The sequence below is a fragment of the Leptonychotes weddellii genome, chromosome 1, assembly GCF_054177405.1.
Source record: "Leptonychotes weddellii isolate Sample4059 chromosome 1, ASM5417740v2, whole genome shotgun sequence".
Lineage (NCBI taxonomy): Eukaryota > Metazoa > Chordata > Mammalia > Carnivora > Phocidae > Leptonychotes > Leptonychotes weddellii.
Genome location: NC_138369.1, coordinates 44,023,682 through 44,044,382, shown reverse-complemented (window position 1 = coordinate 44,044,382; position 20,701 = coordinate 44,023,682). Strand labels below are relative to the sequence as shown.

The 20,701-nt window shown below is 44.7% G+C and overlaps 2 protein-coding genes, 1 long non-coding RNA gene and 1 pseudogene across 5 annotated transcripts in view; 3 read left to right on the top strand and 1 right to left on the bottom strand.

The window, feature by feature from the left end:
• The window catches only part of LOC145721846 (uncharacterized), a 30,757-nt gene extending 26,463 nt beyond the window's left edge, over window positions 1–4,294 (top strand). Inside the window, exon 2 of the long non-coding RNA XR_014145808.1 lies at window positions 4,094–4,294. This is a non-coding gene — a long non-coding RNA (uncharacterized LOC145721846). The remainder of the gene's footprint in view (window positions 1–4,093) is intronic.
• JAGN1 (jagunal vesicle mediated transporter 1) lies at window positions 3,943–7,046 on the bottom strand. The gene is made up of 2 exons (XM_006738996.3): window positions 6,842–7,046; window positions 3,943–4,891 (listed from the first exon to the last, which is right to left on the bottom strand). The coding sequence occupies exons 1-2, from the start codon at window positions 6,928–6,930 to the stop codon at window positions 4,429–4,431; spliced, it is 552 nt and encodes a 183-aa protein (XP_006739059.1). The 5' UTR covers window positions 6,931–7,046; the 3' UTR covers window positions 3,943–4,428.
• A 2,472-nt stretch (window positions 7,047–9,518) lies between these two features.
• Window positions 9,519–10,922, top strand: LOC102735189 (intraflagellar transport protein 20 homolog pseudogene; annotated as a pseudogene).
• Window positions 10,923–18,109: 7,187 nt separating this feature from the next.
• Window positions 18,110–20,701, top strand: part of CIDEC (cell death inducing DFFA like effector c) — a 15,286-nt gene continuing 12,694 nt past the window's right edge. The window contains exons 1-3 of one of the 3 annotated variants that reach the window (XM_081821865.1): window positions 18,180–18,230; window positions 19,305–19,392; window positions 19,667–19,744. In XM_081821865.1, coding sequence (XP_081677991.1) covers window positions 19,388–19,392; window positions 19,667–19,744 — 83 coding nt within the window. In that variant the 5' untranslated portion in view covers window positions 18,180–18,230; window positions 19,305–19,387. Of the gene's footprint in view, window positions 18,231–19,304; window positions 19,393–19,666; window positions 19,745–20,701 lie in introns of all 3 variants that reach the window. The other 2 variants (XM_081821863.1, XM_081821872.1) reach the window with 2 other exon arrangements.

The following is a 20,701-nucleotide window of genomic DNA, read 5'->3' as shown; positions in this document are numbered from 1 at the left end:
TCTGGTTTCTTTTCCCACTGCCTCACCTCCTTCTGCTCCTGGGAACCCAAAAGGCTTTGCCTGGCACAGTTCTGTGTTTTGGCCTCAGAGCCCATCACTTTGAAAATAGATCAGTAAGATACAAAGGAAGAAAAGGGTGGTCTGGCCATACTAAGAATGGTTAGGGACTCTTCCCCCTCAATTTTACCTAACCCACAGTGGTTTAGATCTACATAAATAATGCATTTTTCAATGCTGAGGGCATGAAGTGAGAAACTTGGTTCCATTCTAGAATACTTCTTTTTTTTTTTTAAAGATTTCATCCATTTATTTGAGAGAGAGAGAGAACACGGGCGGGGGTGGAGGGGCAGAGGGAGATGCAGGCTCCCCACTGAGCAGGGAGCCAGACGTGGGGCTCAATCCCAGGACCCTGGGATCATGACCCAAGCCGAAGGCAGACACTTAACCAACTGAGCCACCCAGGCATCCCTAGAATAATTCTCTTTCTTGACCTCTTGTATTTTCTGATCTGTCACTGAAAATATTTCCTTAATTGCTCCTGACCCTGGCTAAGGTATGGTAGGAGAAGCAGAAAAGAAATAAAGTGTCCCACATTCACACATACAAAAGAAAAAAAGAATAGAAAGGGAAGAAAATGAGAGCATAGAAAAGGAAAAGGAATTAAGGAGAGGAAGAAAGGGGGAAAGAAGAGAGAAAAGGTTTGTGCTTTATTTATTGTCTTGCTGGTTTGCCTATTGATTGTGCCTATTGATTATTGATTGTGGAGCCTAAAAAAAGATTTAGGGTAATTAATTCTCCAGGCGAATTCAGGCACATCTGGGAAAGAGTAGGGAATCAGTTCAAGATTTGCTAAACTCTTACTATCAGACTGGAGGCCATATGCTTTGCCCACTTATCCCATTTTATTAGTACTACAACCCTTGAGGTCAGTCTTTTTAAATCATTCTACAGACTGGAAAACACTAGGAAGTTTAAGTAACTTGTCCAAACACAAAAATGGAGATCTGGGACTCAGCACCGTGTCTGCCAGAACATACTGCTTGGGGAGATCTGTGAGAAGTCAGAGGGTTTGTGAGCCCTAGAGTCCACAGAATTACTAGATTTAGCAGTGCAATGTAGTTGGCAGGGTTAACAATGTGAAGGAAGAATTTGGAATAGTTGAACAAAGGGAAAGTAGGTCTTATGATAGTGAGTTAATGGTTCAGACTCCCAGACTAGTAGGAACTGTTTGGCAAGAGTCAACAAGGGAGGAGTATCTGTGGCTGGAATTCAAGGTAGCCAACTGTAATAAAAGCCAACTGCAGCACAGAGGCCCTGTCTTTTTGGAAGATGGTCGAAGCCTATCTTACCTGTGGTTTGTGTCTGAACAAGCTAACTCAGACTTCATGCTCTAATAACCTTTACTTGGGGACCAAGCCAGGAGCTCAGGAAGTCTTGGCAGGCCCCTGCACATGCTCAGAGAGAGAGCACACTGTGGGGGCCTTGGACAGCTGTTTTTCTTGAGCCTTACCCTTACGTGGACTCTTGTCAGACCATGCAGCAGCATCTCTAGGCTCTTTCTGTAACAGCTGATTCTTAAAGTCTCTTGGGGCAACTGGGCCTGTTAGGGCACCTTAGGCAGGAAGGGCCAACACATTAGACCAATGTAAACCAAGAGTGGATGAAGTGTTCCTTCCTTACTTCTGCTCTTCCAGTAGGGATCAACCTCCAGAATTCCAAGGCAAGAGATTATGCGTAAGAGGAGATAGGGACTCCCAGTCTGAAAGGGGAAAGTTAACAATGCTCATCAAGGGAAGGCATTTTGGTATTTACTCAGCACCTGCTATGTACTCGACTATTCATATACATTATTTAATCCTCACAATCTCAGTAGCTACTATGATCCCCGTGTGTCAGATCAAAATCAGAGACTCAAGTATCTTGCTTAAGGCAAAAGGCAGAATTCCAACCTAAGTCAGTCTAATATCAGAAGCTATATTCATTCCACTATGCCACACTCCCTTTCTCATGGACTAGATGCTCTTTAAGAGTCCCTCCAATACCTATAGTCTAAATCTGCAAACATGAGGGAACAACCATTCCTCACATTTATATAGTGTTACATAGTTCACAAAGCACCTTCATAATACTTCACCTTATTTGATCTTCAAAACAATCCTGTGAAATAGGCAGTGTTGATTTTAGCCATATGATTAGGTGTGCTGGTACTCGAACCCGTCTTCCACCGTCCAAATACAGCATTCTTCCCACTAAATCAAGATCTCTTTCAAAGGGGATCTTGTTTGCTTCAGGGAATGTAGTGTTAACACTGAATGCTAACACTACAACCATGAAGCAGGAAAAAAATGATTGGAAAAGCAGAATCCCAATAACCCAACAAGAAGAAAACTAAAATAAACCAAATGGCTTTTTTTTTTTTTTGCATTGACAGTAATTTCCATAATTGGTCTTCAAAAGCACTCTAAGACTGTAAAGTATCATTCCAATAATCAAAGAAAAGTTTAACTTAAAAAAAAATTATTTGCATCCCAATACTTTGAAAATTAGCAATTTGTGCCTGGTGCACGTAATTCCATCACTCACACATTTCCATCTGCTTTCCTTTGCTCTCCAAATTCTACCCCTGCCTCAGTCTAATTCTTTCCTCTGTGCAATACATCCTGTCTTTGGTCTAGAATAGGACAAGTTACTTCATTCAATAGAGTGCACACTATGCATCAGGTATCGAGCAAGGGGTGAGGAAAAGACGTATCAACAAATAATTGTCAATAAGAGGTAAAATAAAAATGTCACACGGATTCAAAGAACTCTTACTCCTTGAATGGAAGCAACCGGAAGGCTCCTGAATTACCATATAAACTGAATCTTGAAGGATAAGTAATAAAGGCATATAAAGGTCTAAAAGGGGAATTTTTAAACAAACTGGGAAAACATGAAAGTGCTATGGGGATTCATGAGGTTCTATTGACTGAGAGACTGTAAGAGTATGGCGAGACAATGTAAGACTGGTGTGCACTGAAATCACACCTCGGAAACGTCTGAGAGATTAAGGTATTTTGATTGTTCAAAAAACAATGGCACCTAGTAGAGATTTGATGATGATCTAGAACTGTGCTTTTGGTATACTCACTTGCACACAGGGATGCAGGAAGAGGTATGGGTATGAGGTAGAAGACAAGGAGTTAAGTCTGGGACACACGGAGTTTGAGACGACAGTCAGGACATGTAGAGGAAGAGGTTTTCCAGTATAAGCACTGCCAGTATCTAAGAGTGACCGAGTATATACCTAATGTTTATAGAATAAAAGGACTAAAAACAGACAAACAAACAAAGATGGCTAGAACTCTGGACAGGACAGAGGTCTGCAATTAGAGATCTGGACATCATCCAGAGACAATAAAGTCAAGTGGACAAGAACAAAGGGACACGCATCTTTCCTGCAGTAAACATTTACTGTGTCAGACTTTTAGATGTGAAAAGGGACTTGAGTTCACACATCTCTTTCCCACTTCCATTTTTAACTTATCTGCTCCACGCCATTAGATACTGTGTTTATTAGTTGCTTCACATGTATATCATGTTTCACCCAGATTACATGCAGGGATACTTTAAAATTCTTTTGGATACCTTATTATTGGACACATAAATGACAATTTGTTAACACTGAATGATAAACATGAATATCCTAGAAGAGCCCATAACCCAAGCAGGGTAAATGAGAATGGACCATTTTACAGGTGGAGAGATTAAATGTATGGCCCGTGGTAGTTTCTGTCAATCAGCCGCAAGGCTGCTACTATGACTTAGGTTCCCTACACCCAGTTCACTTCTCTACTGCTACTTCCAGGTTTCTTGGGAAACTTCTAACTACCTCCTTGTGTCTACGGCCACTCAGGCAACATACCTTTCACAATTTATCAAATTCCAACACAAGGCACAGGGTTGACAAGGCAGTTGTAATTTTATTGAAGTTCTTTTTAATTAAAATGCTTTGCAGTAGAGACCACAGCCTGCAGGGGGAGCCTCCCAAATGTTTCCTGCCCCACCACCTACAGATTGAAGTAGAATTTGATTTATTCCCTATCTCTTTCAGTCTTGACGGCTACGGGGTAATGGATGGAAGTGGAAAGAATGACCAAGAAGAGGCAAGGATGAGACTCCGTCTTAAAGAAAAACCCTGAAGGGCCTCAACTTCAACCAGTTGAAGTTTGCTTTATAGTTGTTGATCACCCAGTTCCAGCCAACCAGGAATAAATTAAATATAGTTTTGCCACCTCAGCTGGTGGCAACAGGAGCTTTCCAGAACGTGGGCCTGGTTTGCACTAGCTGCCAAAATCACCAACAATTTCAGAACAGCTCCTCTACCTTCTCACTAGGCTCAGTAAGAGGCCCAGGCTTCACCCCACAGAATAGTCCATCAGGCAGGCTTCATTTACGCTTCTTCTCCTGTGTGCTGGTGAACCAAGAGTCTAGGAGCTTCTTGCTGTAGTATAACTGCCAGGCATGCACTTGAACCGCCAGCACCAACACCAGGTACATGACAGAGACGGCAGAAAAACCAAAGAGGAAGCGGTAAGCCTTTCCATGGCGGTAGAGCTGCTGTGCAGCGGGGAACATCTCCATGCTGCCATAAATGAGGGGAGCTATGGAAAAGAGCCCCATGCTGATCATGGAGAGCACCAGGTAGCTAATGTTGTTTCGAGGGAAGGAGAGGAGGCCCAAGAGAGAGGGCACAATGCTCAGCAAATATGGGTATTCCCACTGATAGGGCATGGCCACCTGATCATGTGACAATAGCCTCAGGTGTCCCACGCTCATCTTGGCAACCAGCAGCAGCCATATGACCAGATGCACGTAGATCAGCTTCTTGATTTCATACTTGAGAGTCACACTGTGGGGCAGAGCAGAAGAAGTACCTTTCATTCAAAATTTTCTGACCACCAGCTATATGCCAGGCAACTATACTGGACACTGGGTTACAAACATGAGTAAGATATAGTCCCTGCCTGGACGCTTGGGGACAAGGAACAAAAGAAAAAATAAGGGGTGTCTGGGTGGCTCAGTCAGTTAAGCGTCTGACTCTTGATCTCAGCTCAGGTCTTGATCTCAGGGTTGTGAGTTTAAGACTCGCGTTGGGCTCCACGCTAAGCATGGAGTCTACTTAAAAAAATAAAAAGAAAAAATAATTAGAAAATGAACTGGAAGAGCTCTAGTAAATATAGGTTGCCAGATATATGAATATCACAGGAAGGAGTAATCAGTTCAGCTTAGGATGGGATGTCTGAGAAGGCTATCTAGAGGACAGGGATATTTGAGATAGGCTCTGAAGGGTGGGTGGTAATTATCAGAGGTAAGAGCATGCAGGCAAAAAGACATAAGTATTGTGTTCCAGGAAAGCAGGTGGTGTGGCAGGAATACTTCGTAGTGGGAAGGGAAGAGCAGAATGTGAAGTTGCAAAGAGTGAGTCAGATTAAAGGCAAAAGAGTAACTCAGTGCTGTGTTTAGAGAGATGACTTTGATTGCACCATAAGAATATAGCCTACAAGAAGGAGATACTGGCAGCAAGAAAATCAACTCAGGCTGCCCATACTTCCCAAGCTAGACTAGATTTTATAGCCAAAGCAAGCACACATATTTCTCTCATTATTCTAATTCTCTCAGGTCCTAAATGTATTCTCTTCACACCCCCGAGGGCAGTTTCTGCTCCGGACAGTCAGCAAAACACTTGCTTGGGTTGTAATATCCTCTTAGGTGGGGGTCTAAGGATAAGAATAAAATGAAGATCCAAAGAGCTTGTCATTCTTCAAAACTCTGGAAAGATGTGAAAAACATTCTGGGAGAGTTTGATGGATTTAAGGAAAGAAAATCTTTTTTTCAATATTTTTATTTTAAAAATATTCATTATAGAAAATGAGGAAAGGTAGGGGGGGAAAGCCAGTCACCTGTAGACTTCATGATCCATGAAGGCAGGGACCAGTTTTGTCTTTTTTAAAGAAACTTTTTTCTTTTTTATTTTTTTAAAGATTTTTTATTTATTTATTTGACAGAGAAAGACACAGCGAGAGAGGGAACACAAGCAGGGGGAGTGGGAGAGGGAGAAGCAGACTCCCTGCCGAGCAGGGAGCCCAATGCGGGACTGGATCCAGGGACTCCAGGATCATGACCTGAGCCGAAGGCAGTCGCTTAACCAACTGAGCCACCCAGGCGTCCTAAAGAAACTTTTTTTATTGAAGGTATAACATGCATACAAAGACCAGATCTGTTTTTGCTTACTATTATATCCTCAGTGCCTAGCACAATGCCTGATGGGTAGAAACTCAATAAATATTTGTTGAACGAATACCGAAGTTGAAACACCCCTTACATGGGAGTGTTCCTAAAATTCATTTTAGGCGAGGAAAGGCTGGACTTTATGGTCCACATTCCCCAAAATGGCCCGAAATACAACAGCTACCATGTATTGGGCAGACCCTTTACACGAATTACTAGCTAATTCTTCCCCAAACCTAAATAATGGATTGCTCTTCCCTTCACAGATGAGGAAAGTGGGTTTCGATTAAAAATTGGGTTTCCGAGGTCACAGCAAGGCCAGCATCGCTCAAGACTCCAGAGCCTAGGAGGCAGGGACTGGACCCTCCCAAGGCACAGGGCGGATCACGGGTGGTGCTTATGGGAGCGAAGGGGCTTCCCGAAATTGGGGACAGGGCCTGGGCCGTCACGGGAGGAGGTGCGCGAGGGCCGGCTGGGTGGGTAAGACCCCGAGGCCAGGCCTGTGTCGCTTTCCAGGCCCTCCGGGCTCTGGCTGGGGAGAGGCCTCTGTGCTCCTCGCCTCACTTCATACCTCATCTGGTAGTGCATGGCGACGCGCTCCCGGTGCTGAAAGTCGCTGCCGTCGGTACCGGCCGCTCGCGGGCCTGCCCGAGATGCCATTATCCCCGCCCAGAACCCCAGAGCCCCTCACGCCGACCCACTACCGTGCCGAACTGCCTGCACACCCCGATAACGCCGCCTCGGCTTGCCACCCTAACAGCCGCGCGATTCGGTGAGGCCAACTTCCGGCCTCTCTGTCTCAGGCCTCTCTGTCTCGGGAGGACCGACTCTGTGGTCACGCCCTCGCGCACGCGCACGTGCACGCTCTCGCGCTCCTGCTTACCTCTGTCGGTTTGGAGTGCCCAAGAAATTAATCCGTAGGGATGGCATCTTTTTGCTCTCTGACTGGACCATATCACTTAGGCTGTTGAGCACTTTTACCTTCTTTTTTTTTTTTTGTAATATTTTATTTATTTATTTGACAGAGAGAGACGCAGCGAGAGCAGGAACACAAGCAGTGGGAGTGGGAGAGAGAGAAGCAGGCTTCTGCTGAGTAGGGAGCACGATGCCGGGCTCGATCCCAGGACTCTGGGATCATGACCTGAGCCGAAGGCATACGCTTAACGACTGAGCCACCCAGGCCCCCAACACTTTAACCTTCTTAAACTCTAATAGGAGTTCAAGACACCGCTGTCCCCACTTCACAGATGGGGAAGTGATATTGAAAAGGGTTCTGTAACTCTCAATAGGACACATGATTGACACAGTCTCAAAATATCTCCCCATGGGTTACTTAATCATTGCAAAGAGAAAATGGTAACTTTACAGTGGAGAAACCTGGGGTGCACTCCCTTAACGAAGTAATCAAAGTTAACTTGATCAGTAACGAGACAAACTTGACATCTGTCTCCTGTTACACTGAAGACACAGCATCACTTCTGTGATATTTCTGCCAAAGATACTTAATTTAACCTGAATCTAATCATGAAGCAATGATAGATAAATTGAAGGACTAGACTGTATTCTTAAAATGTCAAGGCTATGGGGGTGCCTGGGTAGCCCAGTCTCTTGTTATCTGCTCAGATCTTGATCTCAGGGTGGTGAGTTCAAGCCCGTGGTGGGCTCCATGCTGGCTGGGTGTGGAGCTTATTTAAAAAATAAAAATGTCAAGGCTATGAAAGAAAAAAGAAAATTATGGGGTGTCTGGGTGGCTCAGTCGGTTAAGTGGCTGCCTTCGGCTCAGGCCACGATCCCAGGGTCCTGGGACATGTTGGGCTTCCTGCTCAGCGGGGAGCCTGCTTCTCCCTCTCCCTCTGCCTGCCGCTCTGCCTGCTGCTCTGCCTATCTGTGCTCTCTATCTCTATCAAATAAATAAATAAAATCTTTAAAAATACACATTTCTTTTCTTTTCTTTTTTTAAAAGATTTTATTTATTTGAGAGAGAGAGAGAGAACAAGTGGGGGGAGGGGCAGAGGGAGAGGGACAAGCAGACTCCCCGCTGAGCAGGGAGCCTGATGCAGAACTCGATCCCAGAACCTGGAGATCACGACCTGAACCGAAGGGGATGCTTACCCTACTGAGCCACCCAGATGCCACGAAGATTGCATTTCTTAAATAATAAGACTTGAAAGTCTAAATGACTGCCTGATCCAAGGGCTGCAGGATGAATGTTGTGTTAGCAGGCATGAAAGCAACATTAATCTCATTATACATCTCTAGCAGAGCTCTTGGGTGACCAGGGGCATTGTCAGTGAACGGTAACATTTTGAAAGGAATCTTTTTTTCTAAGCAGTGGGTCTCAACAGTGGGCTTAAAGTATTCAGTAAACCACATTATAAGCAGATATGCTATCATCCAGGATTTACTCTTCCATGTATAGAGCACAGTCAGAGTAGATTTAGTATAACTTTTAAGGGCCCTGGGACTTCCGGAATGGCAAATGAGCACTGGCTTCAACTGCAAGTCACCAGCTGCATTAGCCCCTAACAAGAGAGTCAGCTTGTCCTTTGAAGCTTTGAAGCCAGGCACTGACTTCTCTCTAGCTCTGAAAGTCCTAGATGGTATCTTTGTCTAGTAGAAGGCTGTTTCATCTACACTGAAAACCTGTTGTTTAGTGTAGCCTCCTTCATTAATGATTTCAGCTAGATCTTCTGGATAGCTTGCTGCAGCTTCTACTTGCTGCTTTATCTTGCACTTTGATGTTATAGAGATTCCTTAACTCTCATGAACCACTTCTGCTAGCTTCAGATTTCTCTTCTGTAGCTTGCTCACCTCTCTCAACCTTCACAGAATTGAAGAGAGTTAGGGCCTTGCTCTCGATTAGGCTTTGGCTTAAGGGAATGTTCTGGCTGGTCTGATCTTTTATCCAGACTACTAGAACTTTCCCTAGGTCAGCAGTAAGACTGTTTTACTTTCTTATCATTCCTGTATTCACTGAAGTAGCACTTTTACTTTCCTCCAAGAACTTTTCCTTTGTACCCACAATTTGGCTGTTTGGTGCAAGAGGCCTAGTTTTCAGTCTGTCTCAACTTTCAACACGCCTTCCTCACTACGCTGAATCATTTTTAGCTTTTGATTTAAAGTGGGAGACTTGTGGGCGCCTGGGTGGCTCAGTTGGTTAAGCGGCTGCCTTCGGCTCAGGTCGTGATCCTGGAGTCCCCGGATCGAGTTCCGCATCGGGCTCCCTGCTCAGCGGGGAGTCTGCTTCTCCCTCTGACCCTCCTCCCTCTCATGCTCTCTGTCTCTCATTCTCTCTCTCTCAAATAAATAAAATCTTAAGAAAAAAAAAATAAAGTGGGAGACTTGTGATTCTCCTTTCACTTGAACACTTAGAAACCATTGTAGGATTATTAACTGGCCCAATTTCAATATTGTTTAGTCTTAGGAAATATGGAGGCCTGAGGAGAAGGAGGGAGATGGGGAGAGAAATGCCCATTTGGTGGGCAATCACAACACACAACGTTTGTCAATGAAGTTCTCTGTCTTATATAGGCATGGTTCGTGGTGCCGCCAAACAATTACAATAGTAACGTCAAAGATCACTGATCACAGATCACCATAATAAAAAAAATAATAATGAAAAAATTTGAAATATTGCAAGAATTACCAAAATGTGACACCGAGACATGAAGTGAGCAAATGCTGCTGGAAAAATGGCACCGATAGACTTGCTCAATGTAGGGCTGCCACAAGCCTTCAATTTATGAAAAATGCAGTATCTGTGGAGCTCAATAAAGTGAAGCACAGTGAAGTAAAGTAAGCCTGTATCTGTCTCCTCCCTGTACACTCTCTAGAACATCTTTTCTTGCCCTCTGGAAATTCTGCTGACCTTTTAGAATCCATCTTACTACTCCAGCAAAAATCACCTACTCCGACATCAGCTCCCACGGCTCCTGGTCAGTAAGTTGCAGTGTTTGTTAAGCCTGGTTTAAGACCATCTGTGATAGAATCACCCAGGATTTTTTTTTTTTTAATCACCCAGGATTCTTAGTAGAGGCATATATTTCGGTGGCAGCAGCTGAGACCGGCGGGCGAGGTAAGATGCGGCTGACCCGGGAGAGAAGCCGCTGCCGGATTCAGCCCGCGCAGTAGCCCGCCGCCACATGGGGTTGGCAGCTATGGCCAAGGACATCCTCAGTGAAGCGGGGCTGCACTTTGATGAGCTGGACAAGCTGCACATGTTGGACCCTGAGGTTACCCAGCAGACCATAGAACTCAAGGACGAGTACAAGGACTCTGTGGGAAAAATTGGCCAGTTTCAGAAAATAGTTGCTGGTTTACTTGAGCTTGTTGACCAACTTGCAAAAGAAGCAAAAAATGAGAAGATGAAGGCCATTGGTGCTCAGAACTTGCCCAAATCTATAGCAAAACAGAGAGAAGCCCGACAGCAGCAACTGCAAGCGCTGATAGCAGAAAAGAAAATGCAGCTTGAAAGGTATCAGGTTGAATAGGAAGCTTTGTGTAAAGTAGAAGCAGAACAAAATGAATTTATTGACCAATTTATTTTTCAGAAATGAACTGAAAATTTCATTTTATAGCTGGAGGGCCAAAAAACAAAACCAAACCCAAAAACCTCTGTACTGTTCCAGTGACTTGACTAATGACCCACATATGTCCTGAGAGATGGTGTGTAAGGAACGCAACATCTCTAAAGGCGGTAAACAAATCTGGGAGAGCTTGTTGCAGATGTCCATGCACATCTGCTGGTGAACACCCAGTGGCCACGGTGGTCCATGCTTTCACCTCTCGGCATTCTTAGCCTGAACTGAGCAGTCTGTAAATGCTGATCCTTTTTTTTTTCTTTGTAAATTCACAAAGCTTTGGAAAGAAAGAGCAATAAATTATTGTTTAAAAAAATAAATAAAAATAAAAGCATATATATCTGGGGGTACTTAGGTGACTCAGTCAGTTAAGCGGCTGGCTCTTGATTTTGGCTCAGGTCATGGTCTCAGGGTCCTGGGATCGAGCCCCATGTGGGACTCTGCACTCAGTGGGGAGTCTGCTCGAGGATTCTCTCTCCCTTTCCCTCTGGCCCTCCCCTCATTTGTGCATGCACTCTCTCTCTCTCTCTCCCAAATAAATAAATAAATCTTTAAAAAAAAAAACCCACATGGGGCACCTGGGTGGCTCACTTGGTTGAGCATCTGTTTTCTGCTCAGGTCGTGATCCCAGGGTCCTGGGATCGAGCCCTGCATCGGGCTCTCTGCTCAGCGAGAAGCCTGCTTCTCCCTCTCCCACTCCCCCTGCTTGTGTTCCCTCTCTTGCTGTGTCTCTCTCTGTCAAATAAATAAATAAAAATCTTAAAAAAAAACCACATATATTTCTGGGCCTTACCCTTACCCAAATAGATCATTCTTCAGAGTTGGGCCTGAGACTATTTTTTTTTTTAAAGATTTTATTTATTTATTTGACAGAGAGAGACACAGTGAGAGAGGAACACAAGCAGGGGGAGTGGACGGGGGAGAGGCAGGCTTCCCGCAGAGCGGGGAGCCCGATGCGGGGCTCGATCCCAGAACGCTGGGATTGTGACCTGAGCCGAAGGCAGGCACTTAACGACTGAGCCACCCAGGCGCCCCTAGACTATTTTTAATCTAAAATGTTGACTAGGTGATGCATTTATGTGGTTTAGAAATCAAACAATATAATAAATTTATGCACAATAAGCACATGAAAAGACGTTCAGCACCATGAAAAGAGCCTGCATTGGGCTTACTGCTGGGTGGGGAGCCGGCTTCTCCTGCCTGCCACTCCCCCTGCTTGTGCTCTTTCCCTCTCTGGCAAATAAATAAATAAAATCTTTAAAAAAAAATTTGTACACAAGGGTGCCTGGGTGGCTCAGTTGGTTAAGCGACTGCCTTCGGCTCAGGTCATGATCCTGGAGTCCCGGGATCGAGTCCCGCATCAGGCTCCCTGCTCGGCAGGGAGTCTGCTTCTCCCTCTGACCCTCCTCCCTCTCATTCTCTCTCTCTCAAATAAATAAATAAAATCTTTAAAAAAAAAAATTTGGGGCGCCTGGGTGGCTCAGTCGTTGGGCGTCTGCCTTCGGCTCAGGTCATGATCCCGGGGTCCTGGGATCGAGTCCCACATCGGGCTCCCTCCTCGAGGGGAAGCCTGCTTCTCCCTCTCCCACTCCCGCTGCTTGTGTTCCTGCTCTCGCTATCTCTGTCTCTGTCAAAAAAAAAAAAATTTGTACACAAACGTTCATAGCAGCATTACTTATAATAGTCAAAAAGTGGAAACAACCCTATATTCATCAGCTGATGAATGGATAAAAAAGTAGCGTCTCCATAAATGGAATATTATTTGGCAATGAAGAAGGATACATATTACTGCATGGGTAATATTACGCTAAGTGAAAAGCTAGTCATAAAGGACCCCATATTTTATTATTCCATTTATATGAAATATCCAGAATAGACAAAGCTATAAAGACCAAAAGTAGAGTAGTGGTTGACAGGAGGAAATAGGGAGTAATTGTAATAGGTATGCAGTTTCTTTTTGAGGGTGATAAAAATATTATACAATTATATAGTAATGATCATTGAAGAACTTTGTGAATATACTAAAAACTATTGAATTGTAGATCTTAAAAGGGTGAACTTAATCGTATGGGAATTATATCTCAATAAAGCTGTTATTTTATTTTTTTTAAGATTTTATTTATTTATTTGAGAGAAAGAGAGAGAGAGAGCAAGCATGAGCTGGGTGAGGGACAGAGGGAGAAGCAGGGATCCTGACGTGGGGCTCGATCCCAGGACCCTGGGATCATGACCTGAGCCGAAGGCAGACGTTTAACAGACTGAGCCACCCAGGCTCCACAAAGCTGTTATTTTAAAATGCAAATGGTCACAGGGAAGGGCAATAATGAAAAGGTATGATCATTTACAGCAGCAATTTGTTTTTGTTTGTTTTGTTTTTTTAAGTAGGCTCCATGCCCAACATGGGGTTTGAACTCACAACCCCAAGATCAAGAGTCACATACCATACTGACTGAGCCAGCCAGGCTCCCCTAGAGCAGAGATTTATAACTGCTTTTGTGCCATGGACATTCTTGGCAGCCTGGGGAACCCTTCTCAGAATGAAGTTTGTTTTGTTTTTTTTTTTAAAGATTTTATTTATTTATTTGACAGAGAGAGACACAGAGAGAGCAGGAACACAAGCAGGGGGAGTGGGAGAGGGAGAAACAGGCTTCCCGTGGAGCAGGGAGCCCGATGTGGGGCTCAATCCCAGGACCCTGGGATCATGACCTGAGCCGAAGGCAGACGCTTAACAACTGAGCCACCCAGGTGCCCCCAGAATGAAGTTTTTGAATGTACAAAATAAAATATATAAGATTACAGTGAAAGCAAATTGTATCAAAGTAAACTTTTCCAATTTAAAAAAGTATAGGCAGTGAAAACTCCTCCTCTCAACTCTGCTCCCCATCTTCCCAGGTCTCAACCCAGTCCACCCGACTCCACCCAACCAAGGAAACACTTTGTGGGTTTTTTAGTGTAGTTGTATGTATTTCCAGAGTTTCTTTAAGCACATACAAGCAAATGTAAAGTTATATTCTTATTTTACTTTCTTAAATACAGAGGGTACTGTATTATACACACTTAAAGACCTTGATTTTTGTTTCCATGTAACAATATATCTTGGAGATTTTCCCCAGATCGGTACATAAAGAACATCCTTACTGTTTTTTTTCTTTTTTTGCTTCCTAGGGTTATTCCATTATATGAATATAAGATAATTTATTTAACCTGTCTCTCTTGTAGGACATTTGGATCATTTCCAATATTTTGCTATTACAAATAGCTTCAGTTAAAAACCTTGTATATGTATCATTTCATTCATGGGCAAGTAGATCTATAGTCTAGAATCCCAGAAGTGGTATTGCTGGGTCAAAGAATATATGGTGTCTGTAATTTTGTTAGATCTGGACACATTGCCTTCCACAGAGGTTAGATCAATTACATTCTCACCAACAATGTGTGGGTGCGTCTGACTCCTTGCTTTCCCACAGCTTTGCCAGCAACATTTGCTAGTCTGATGAGTGAAGAATCACATCTCTGCGTAGTTTTATGTTGCATTTCTATTTCTTTTTTTTATTTCTATAGTGGGATTAAATGTCTTTTCATATGTTTAAGGATCATTTGTATTTCATTTCCCTGAGGAGGGAGAACAGAATGAGGAAGAGGGAGAGAAAGATAGAGACAGAGAGAGGGAGAGAGGTCGGGAGAGAGGAAGAGAGGAGGAGAAAGAGAGAGAGAAGATCAGCATCTTGCCTATTTTAGGTGCAATATAGCTTTCTTTTTGTATGTCATTTAACTCTGCTCAGGTATGACAAATTGAACATGCAGAATACATTTTTTTTTTTAACTAGGCTCCATGCCCAGTGTGGAGCCCAATGAGGGGCTTGAACTCACAACCCTGAGATCAAGACCCAAGCTGCAATCAAGACTCAGACACTTAACCGAGTGAGCCACCCTGGTGCCCCCAGAATACTTTTTAAATATAGTTGAATGCATAATCTTTTCTTTTATGGCTTCTCAACTTTGAGTCATAGCTAAAGTCCTTCTCCACTCCGAGGTATCTCAAATGATTTCTAGGCACTTTAAGGTTTGAGAACCATGCTCAGACATCTGCCTCTCCCACTAGAATGTAAGGTCCCCAGACAGGGACAAGAACTGAGTCATCTGTGTCCCCAGCAGCCCATAGTGCCTGGCATAGTGTAAATGCTCAAGAAAATGCTTGTTGAATAAGTAAATCCCAACTGGTTCAAAACCATCCTCTTCTCCTAAGTACTGCGAAGAATCCTCAGGTTCATGGAGCCCCAAGGCAGATGACCTTTGACTTTAGCCTGCAGTTATCTTTTTTTAAATCTGTGTCTGCTTCCCATGATGCCTTGGGAGTTCATCATCAGGGCCTGACTGCTTCTGAGTCATCCATTGACACACAATCACATGTTAGATGTTCAATAAATGTTTGAAGCATGAATGTCCAAGGGAGGGGCCCAACCTGTTCCCCAGAACTTCTTTTCTGAAGTATTTGTTTGTACTTCTCTTCTGGCTCTTGGACTGCCTTCAAGTTTAATGACTTGTGTTGCTGTCTCCTAACCCTCCTCATTCCTATCCCAGATCCTTTGCACTGATGTTTCCTTTGCCTTGAATGTTTCCCCAGGACTTCAAAAGATTGGCTTCTCAGCAGTAGGATTTAGCTCAAAGCTCACCTCCTTTGAGGCCTTGCCTGAACCCACAAGCCAATGTAGCTCTCTAGCCATTTATTATCATGCCACTTTGTTTGGTTTTTTTCCTAGAACATCATTATCTGAAATCCTTTTGTTTATTTGCATATTTGTACAAGATCTGAGTTCCCCTCTGCCCTAGGAATGTCAGCTCCTTGAAGTGTGGGACAAGGCTGTCTTCTTTCCCGCTGTATTCTCAGCCCCTGGGAGGGCTGGCACATAGTAAGTGCCTAATAAATATTTGCTGAATGAATGAATGATGGCTGTCTGGGAGCTTGTCCAGGGAGGGGTTTAGATATTAATAATAGGGGCACCTGGGTGGCTTGATTGGGTGTCCGACTCCTGATTTCGGTTCTGATTGTGGTCTCTGGTTCCTGGTATCGGGCTCCACACTCACCAGGGAGTCTGCTTCTCTCCTTCTCCCTTTCACTTTCTGCTTGCTCGCTCACTCGCTCACATGCATGCTCACTCTCTCTCAAATAAATAAATAAATCTTTAAAATAATAATAATAACAATAGTGATTTATTGAGCCCAAAGGATGCACTAAATTCTGCAGCAGGTACATTTCATGATTATCTCATTCAACCTTTATGACAACCCAATGGGGTAGGAGCTATTTTTAATCCCTATTTGTCAGATTCAACTGAAGTTTAGAAGAGTTACGTCACACAGCCAATGCTAGACCTCTGGCCCTCAGAGTGGGGTTCCTAGCAGTCACACCTTTAGGATCACCTAGGAACCTCTTAGAAGTGGTTTCTTAGGCTCCACCCCAGTCATACTGAGTCAGAGACTCTGGGGTGGAGCCCAGCAATATGAATTTTATCAAGCTCTCTAGGTGATGACACACAGGATGAAACACCTTAAGGTAAAAAAAGATGAGCTTGAACTCTTTTTTAAAAATTATTTTTTTTATTTTTTTTAAGATTTTATTTATTTATTTGAGAGAGAGAAAGAGAGAGTGAGAGAGAGCAGGGTGAAGGCCAGAGGGAGAAGCAGACCCCCGGCTGAGCAGGGAGCCTGATGCGGGACTTGATCCTGGAACTCCAGGATCATGACCTGAGTCGAAGGCAGACGCCCAACTGACTGAGCCACCCAGGCGCCCAAACTCTTTTTTTTTTTTTTAACAGCTTTATGGATCACTTATAAAAGTAGAAATAAACAAATAACAGCTTTTTGGGGCGCCTGGGTGGCTCAGTCGTTAAGCGTCTGCCTTCGGCTCAGGTCATGATCCCAGGGTCCTGGGATCGAGTCCCACATCGGGTTCCCTCCTCGGCGGGAAGCCTGCTCTCCCTCTCCCACTCCCGCTGCTTGTGTTCCTGCTCTCGCTATCTCTGTCTCTGTCAAATAAATAAATAAAATCTTAAAAAAAAAATAACAGCTTTTTGGAGATATAATGCAGATCACCCACTCTAGTGATCAAGTCAATGGTTTTTAGTATATTTTCAGTGTTGTACAACTGTAGCCAAAATGGACTGTGATTAGATTAATTGATTAGAACCTTTTTGTCTCTCCTACAAGAAACCCCATCACTCCCTATTAAAATCATTCCCCATCCCTTCTTCTTCCCCAGCTCTAAGCAACCACTAATTTATTTTGTCTTTATAGTTTTGCCTGTTCTGGACATTTCATATAACTGGAATCATATAAATATGTATGTGATCTTTTGTGACTGGCTTCTTTCACTTTGCATGTTTTCAAAGTTTATCCATGTAGTAGCATGTAATCCTTTTATTGACAAATAATATTCCACTTATGGATATGCCACATTTAAGAAATCCGTTCATCAATTGATGAACATTTGAGTTGTTTCTGTCTTTTAGCTATTGTGAATAACACTATGAACATTTGTGTATATGTTTTGGTGTGGTCATATATTTTCATTTCTCTTGGATAATGTATACAGGAGCAGGATTGCTGGGTCAAGGGTAAGACCTTACACTATTAACCACTACACATTTCAGCTAGCCTTAGTCTCTACTATTATTAAATAATTATATTATCACACTCATATTCACTTCTACCTATGAATTATCTCTGTTGTAACGCCCTTTACTTTTATTTTTTTTAAAGATTTCATTTATTTATTTATTTGAGAGAGAGAGAGAGCACAAGAAGGGGGGAGCGGGAGAGGGAGAAGCAGACTCCCTGCTGAGCAGGGAGTCCGACTCGATCCGGGGACTCCAGGATCATGACCTGAGCCGAAGGCAGTCACTTAACCAACTGAGCCACCCAGGAGCCCCCGCCCTTTACTTTTATTATCACAAGTCCTCACCTCAATCCCCTAACACAGAAATCATTGTCGCTGTTATACAGGTGAGAGAAACTGGGGCTCACAGAAGTGGAGGCAGCTTGTCTACACTCAGTGAACTCTAATGCAGCTGGGACCACAACCCACATTGTGCCTGTTTTCTGTGCCCTCTGTGCCTGATATCACGTCCTGAGCCATACCCTGTCCCAAAGCTTTCGAAACTTGCCTCTTCCCCTCCTTTCGGGCCTTTTCTGGACGTTAGGCTGGCCTGAAGTCCCAAGGGTGAGAGCTACACACACTCACTCCCCATGCTCTTTACCCCAGCTGGGGCTGGAGGCCAGGGGAGGGGCTTCCCTGGGCGCTGGAAATAAAATGGAGGGAGGGCTGGGCTGTGCTGGGCAGTATCTTACTGGAGTTGTCTTACTGGAGGCTGTGAGGGGGAGGTAAGTGTTTTGTTTTGGGATTTGGGGGGAGGGGGCTCCTGGAGAGCAGGTGAGGTGGGCTTGGCATGGGGAGTGAAGAGTGAGGCTGAGACAAGCGGACTTGGGTAGTACTAAGTGGGGGAGTTAACAGATAGGCTAGCCTAGGAAATTCCCCAAATTGTTAGAAGGAAAGAGTGATTTTACCCGACTGGGAAGGGGGTTCCTTGTTCCATGACCACTCCCTGAGCTCCCTGCCTTGTTCCAGGCCCTCTCTGTACTGGGAATAGAGAGAACATCTCAGGGTGAGGCACCCAAGGATTGGTGGGGCTAAGGCAGAAACAGACACTGAGGCACGCTTGGCTTGGAAGTAGGAAGGGCAAGACGAAGGGGGAACTGTGGGAGCCATCTAAAAAGGCTTTCCAGAGCCTCTGCTTCCTTCGTTTATAGTGTTCTTGTCCGGTCCGTGTTGTCCATGTAAAACTTTTCTCATCAGTAAAAAATTAATTAATTAAATAATTAATTAATTAAAATAATAAAAGGCTTTCCAAAGAGTGGAAAATAGTGAAATTGGGGCTTCAAGGCTGCATATGTTTAGCCCTGAGCTGGAAGAGGACACTGCAGGCGGTGAGAGCTGCCAGCGCAAAGGCTTGGAGCACGCAAGAGCTGACGCAGAGAGGCTCAAGGAGAGAAAGCGGCAGGTGCGCCCAGGTATCAGCTATCTCTGCATTCAGGATGGTTGCCAGTAGCCATAAGCCACAGTGGCTATTTCAATTTAAATTAGTTAACATTAAACAAAGCTAAAAATGCAGCTCCTCAGTTGTACTAACCACATTTCAAGTGCTCAGTAGCCAATGAAGCCTAGCAGTTCTGGTACTGGGGAGAAAGGTTATAGAACATCTCCAACATCCATCATCACAGAGTCCCTTTGGCCAGTGGGAAGCCTCAGAAGGGGTCCGGATTGCTTAAGGACACAGGAGAGAGCCTGTGTGAGCCTGACCTTTGAGGTCTCTGGGCTATAGGTAAGGAAACAGTCTCCAGAAGAGGGGGGGTGATGTGACTCACTTCCTGTCAGCGTAAAATGGACTCTGCCCCCAGGGACAGGACCCAACCAGGCAGGGCCTCTTCAGCCCCAACTGGGGATCCCTGATCAGTGTGACCAGAGCCAGAGTCAGAGAAACATGGAGTGAGTAGTCCTGGGGAGGGAGGAGCAGCCGCTGAGTGAGGCTGAGCGTGGGCCCTGAGGGGGTTTCCAGCTTGGTCCCAGTTGGCATGTGTGGGATTGGACCAGAGAAGGGCTGGAAAGGTGTGTGTGGGAGTTGAGAGGAGAGACCAGAGTGGAGTTTAGCTGGATTGGGTGGGGGGGGGGGGTTGGGAATGACACATTTGCACTATGTCAAATGATGAGTGAGAGGGAGCCTACTATTCCTACCCTAACTAGCTTTCTGCTTCCTTCCCAGGTCCAACACTATCCAGGTGACAAGGATGGAATATGCCATGAAGTCCCTTAGCCTTCTTTACCCCAAGTCCTTGTCCAGGTGAGGAGAGCCAAGGGTGGAAGCAAAGGAGAGCTACTTGTGAGCTGTAAGGCAGACCTTTTCAAACTTCAATGGGCTCATAAGTCACCTGGGCATCTTGTTAAATGCAGATGTTGATTTAGTAGGTCTGGAGTGAGACCCAAGATTTTGCACCTTTTTTTTTTTTTTTTAATTAGAGAGAAAGAGAGAGAGAGAGCAGAATGCTTGAGCGGCGGGGGTAGGGGGGCGGCAGAGAGAGGGAGAGAGAATCTTAAGCAGGCTCCACACTCAGCGCAGAGCCCAAAGCAGGGCTCAATCTCACGGCCCTGAGATCATGACCTGAGCTGAAATCAAGAGTCGGAACACTTAACCAACTGAGCCACCCAGGCACCCACATTCTGGATCTCATTTAAACCTGATCACAACTTTGGGAAGTGGGGATTATTATACCAAATTAATAGATGGGGGCACTGAGGTACAGAGTGGGTGCTCTCAATCTCCTAGCAAATGGGTAGTGGAGCCAGGATTCAGGCTTGAGTCTGACTCAAAAACCCAGGCCCCTTCGCCACTTCATTTCACTTTACAGGTGGGAAGAGAGAGGCCAAGAGAGGAAAGTGGTACTGGGGGAATGTGGGATGTGTCCCCTACTCATCATGATCAGTGCCAAAAGGCAGCGTCAATGCTACTTCAAAACTTATTAGACATTTGAGGGGCACCTGGGTGGCTCAGTCGTTAAGCATCTGCCTTTGGCTCAGGTCATGATCCCAGGGTCCTGGGATCGAGCCCCACATTGGGCTCCCTGCTCAGCAGGAGACTGCTTCTCCCTCTCCCACTCCCCCTGTTTGTGTTCCCTCTCTCGCTGTGTCTCTCTCTGTCAAATAAATAAATAAAATCTTAAAAAAAAAACTTATTAGGGGCGCCTGGGTGGCTCAGTTGGTTAGGCGACTGCCTTCGGCTCAGGTCATGATCCTGGAGTCC